The sequence below is a fragment of the Aegilops tauschii genome, chromosome 3 (assembly GCF_002575655.3).
Source record: "Aegilops tauschii subsp. strangulata cultivar AL8/78 chromosome 3, Aet v6.0, whole genome shotgun sequence".
Taxonomy (NCBI): Eukaryota; Viridiplantae; Streptophyta; class Magnoliopsida; order Poales; family Poaceae; genus Aegilops; species Aegilops tauschii.
In genome coordinates, this window is record NC_053037.3 from 518943092 (window position 1) to 518946919 (window position 3828).

The following is a 3828-nucleotide window of genomic DNA, read 5'->3' on the forward strand; positions in this document are numbered from 1 at the left end:
CCCTAGGTGCGTCCCCCTATCTCGTGGACGACTCAGAGACCCCCCCCCTGACGTGAGACCTACGCCAAAAATTCCTATAAATACAGAAACCTCCAGAAAATAATCTAGATCGGGAGTTCCGCCGCCGCAAGCCTCTGTAGCCACCAAAAACCAATCGGGACCCTGTTCCGGCACCCTGCCAAAGGGGGGATCCCTCACCGGTGGCCATCTTCATCATCCCGGCGCTCTCCATGACGAGGAGGGAGTAGTTCACCCTCGGGGCTGAGGGTATGTACCAGTAGCTATATGTTTGATCTCTCTCTCTCTCTCTCTCTCTCGTGTTCTTGATTTGGCACGATTTTGATGTACCGCGAGCTTTGCTACTATAGTTGGATCTTATGATGTCTCTTCCCGTCTATTTCTTGTAATGGATTGAGTTTTCCCTTTGAAGTTACCTTATGGGATTGAGTCTTTAAGGATTTGAGAACACTTGATGTATGTCTTGCATGTGCTTATCTGTGGTGACAATGAGATATTCACGTGATCCACTTGATGTATGTTTTGGTGATCAACTTGAGGGTTCAGTGACCTTCTGAACTTATGCATAGGGGTTGGCACACGTTTTCGTCTTGACTCTCCGGTAGAAACTTTGGGGCACTCTTTGAAGTCCTTTGTGTTGGTCGAATAGATGAATCTGAGATTGTGTGCTGCATATCGTATAATCATACCCACAGATACTTGAGGTGACATTGGAGTATCTAGGTGACATTAGGGTTTTGCTTGATTTGTGTCTTAAGGTGTTACTCTAGTACGAACTCTAGGATAGATCGAACGGAAAGAATAGCTTCGTGTTATTTTACTACAGACTCTTGAATAGATCAATCAGAAAGGATAACTTTGAGGTGGTTTCGTACCCTACAATAATCTCTTCGTTTGTTCTCCGCTATTAGTGACTTTGGAGTGACTGTTTGTTGCATGTTGAGGGATAGTTATATGATCCAATTATATTATTATTGTTTAGAGAACTTGCAGTAGTGAAAGTATGAACCCTATGCCTTGTTTCAACGCATTGTAATACCGTTTGTGCTCACTTTTATCATTAGTTACCTTGCTGTTTTTATATTTTCAGATTACAAAAACCTATATCTACCATCGATATTGCACTTGTATCACCATCTCTTCGCCGAACTAGTGCACCTATACAATTTACCATTGTACTGGGTGTGTTGGGGACACAGGAGACTCTTTGTTATTTGGTTGCAGGGTTGTTTGAGAGAGACCATCTTCATCCTACGCCTCCCACGGATTGGTAAACCTTAGGTCATCCACTTGAGAAAAATTTGCTACTGTCCTACAAACCTCTGCACTCGGAGGCCCAACAACGTCTATAAGAAGAAGGTTGTGTAGTAGACATCAGTCTCCTTTGGTTATTCTCGTAGGATTAGTTGGTTTACACAACTCGGTGGATGTCTGGCCACACAAGGAAGACCTAGTTCGGAATGATGTTATACGAGATAGCGTTGGGATAGCACCGATTGAAGAGAAGCTTGGCCAACATCGTCTAAGATGGTTTGGGCATATTCAGCGCAGGCCCACAGAAGCATCAATGCATAGCGGACGGCTAAAGTGTGCTGTAAAAAAATGTTTGCTTATTCAAAAAATGTTTGAAATTTTGAAAAGAAATATTCACGAAATCAAAAAATGTTCATGATTTTCAAAAAGTTAATGTATTAAAAAATTGTTAATGAATGGAAAAATATCCTAAAAATTCAAAAATTATTCGTAACTTACAAAATAGTTTATTCATTCATAAAATATTCGTTGATTAAAATTAATCATCATTTAAAAAAAAATGTTAAATAAAAAAATGTTTGTGAATTTAAAAAATTGTTCCACAAATTTCCAAAAAAAGTTCATTGACTATAGAAATGTTCGCCGATTCAAAACAATTGTTTAAAGATTATTCACATCTTTTTTAAAAAAAGTTTGCAAATAGTACAAAATGTTCATGAGTTAAAAAATGTTTACAATTTCAAATATGTTCACGAGTTTTATAAAATATTCATGATTTCACGAAGAGAGTGATAGTGTATCTCGGTGATGCAGCAAAATGCAGTCATAACCATTAAAAATTATATAATTTTTTTGTTGCAATTTCTAGTGTCATCAATACAAATAAGGTCTGGAGTGGTAGTATGCCGAACATGACGGCCATTAGCTATAGATGTGCCGCCTTGGCAAGACCATGAGCTTCAAAGTTTGTCTCCCTCCCTTCATGCACTGTCTTCGCTTCAGGATATTGACTCCACCTTTCTTGGATCTCTCGAATGATCAGTGACGATGCTCCTCTGTACTTCCCCTTGAGATGACTAATAGTGGCAGAACAATCAGTAGCTACGTGCATGCTTGGAAGATTGAGATCAGCAGCTAAATAAAATCCTTGGCAGCAAGCTAGAGTAGGGTGATTTTATTTCGGAGCACGACTGATTGATGCGCGTGATCCGGCGCCCCATCTGAGCATTTTCCAAACCAACAAATGGGGATGGTTTAAATGGCGCTCCTCGGTACCGGTCCAAATACCTAACAAATCTTTCCGCAAAAAAAAAAAACAAATCAACCTGGATGGCCCCAACAGACACGAGTTAATCTCCATCTCAAACCTTACCACGTACGTGCACCTGCTCCCGATCGTAACCGCGTATGATGGCTGGCGCGGCCGAGGACTTCGCCGTGCGCGCCCGCGGCATGGAGGGATTAGGCGACGATGGGGACGTGGCCCTTGGCTACCCGCTGATCGACGACGTCGAGCGCGGGCAGAGGAAGCCGGCGGCCGTCGTCGGTTACCCGCTGCCGCCGGAGGGAACGGATCCACGACCGTCGTCGGCGACGAGAAGACCACCACCCCGTGACAAGTGCACCTCCTGCAAGATGTTCACCAAGGTACGTACGGCAGAACCAGGTCGAGATCGTACTTTAATAAGTACACCTACTTCAACCGATCTTCAATTCACGTTCAATTATGCTCTGGGTCCAGCGGAAGGTCAAATTGGCCATGGTTGCACTCCACTCACACCCGTCTCTCTGTCATTGCAGGGTTTTCTGGTTACCCTGGGGACCGTGTTGATCACCGATTTTGTCCTGGGCGGCTTGATTCTCAAGAAAGCACCGCATCCCCTCTTGGTGTTGTTATGCTCGCCCTTTTATCCTTTTGTCTGTGCTGGGCTTATCATGCTGATTGCCAACTGTGAAACGTCAGAATCACACGTTCAGGACGGCTAGACAAAACAGAAATAGCTTGGCTAGGTTAAGTTGATGGGAGCCGCTAAACCTGTTCTTCATTCTCTAGCTAGATATTCCAGGGGTGTTCTTTCTTGTTGGACTTTATAGAATTGTACTTTCTATAAACAAGTGCAAGACATTTTAATGACCTAAAACGTCTTATATTTGTGTACAGAGAGAGTATTTCTTTCAAATTTTTCTGTATGTGGTTTGTTTGAATACAGTGTAACGATAATATTTTTCTATGGTTCGGCTAAAACTCAATCAACTGAGATTTAGCAAAGTCTCAATCATCCCGGTCGTCTTCGGATACTTGTGCTTCAAGATTCATGTGTTTTTGTCTTTTGTGCAAGCTGGGACATTTTTTTAAAGGGTTACCAAACACTTTATTGATCTACGTGAATAGAAAGAGGGATATGCACTGGATCGTGCGGGTTAATGAGCCACAGGTGGCGACCCGAATCAAGCGAGAGTGTGTTTGGCAAGATTGTGAGCATCAACATTCGAGATGCTCTGCCCTCAAAAATAAAATTACATCTATGAAAATTGGTTCTACGAAGAAAAATTCTT

The 3828-nt window shown here is 42.4% G+C and overlaps 1 protein-coding gene across 1 annotated transcript; it reads left to right on the forward strand.

Annotated features, from left to right (window-relative positions):
- Positions 1-2499: 2499 nt before the first annotated feature.
- LOC109741863 (uncharacterized) lies at positions 2500-3432 on the forward strand. The gene is made up of 2 exons (XM_020300949.4): positions 2500-2919; positions 3073-3432. The coding sequence occupies exons 1-2, from the start codon at positions 2680-2682 to the stop codon at positions 3256-3258; spliced, it is 426 nt and encodes a 141-aa protein (XP_020156538.1). The 5' UTR covers positions 2500-2679; the 3' UTR covers positions 3259-3432.
- The last annotated feature ends 396 nt before the right edge of the window (positions 3433-3828 follow it).

Bases quoted from the DNA above. Each gene is read 5' to 3' on its own strand.
- LOC109741863 (XM_020300949.4), top strand. From the start codon at position 2,680: ATGATGGCTGGCGCGGCCGAGGACTTCGCCGTGCGCGCCCGCGGCATG. The intron at 2,920-3,072 runs GTACGTACGGCA...CTGTCATTGCAG, and splicing joins CCTGCAAGATGTTCACCAAG to GGTTTTCTGGTTACCCTGGG.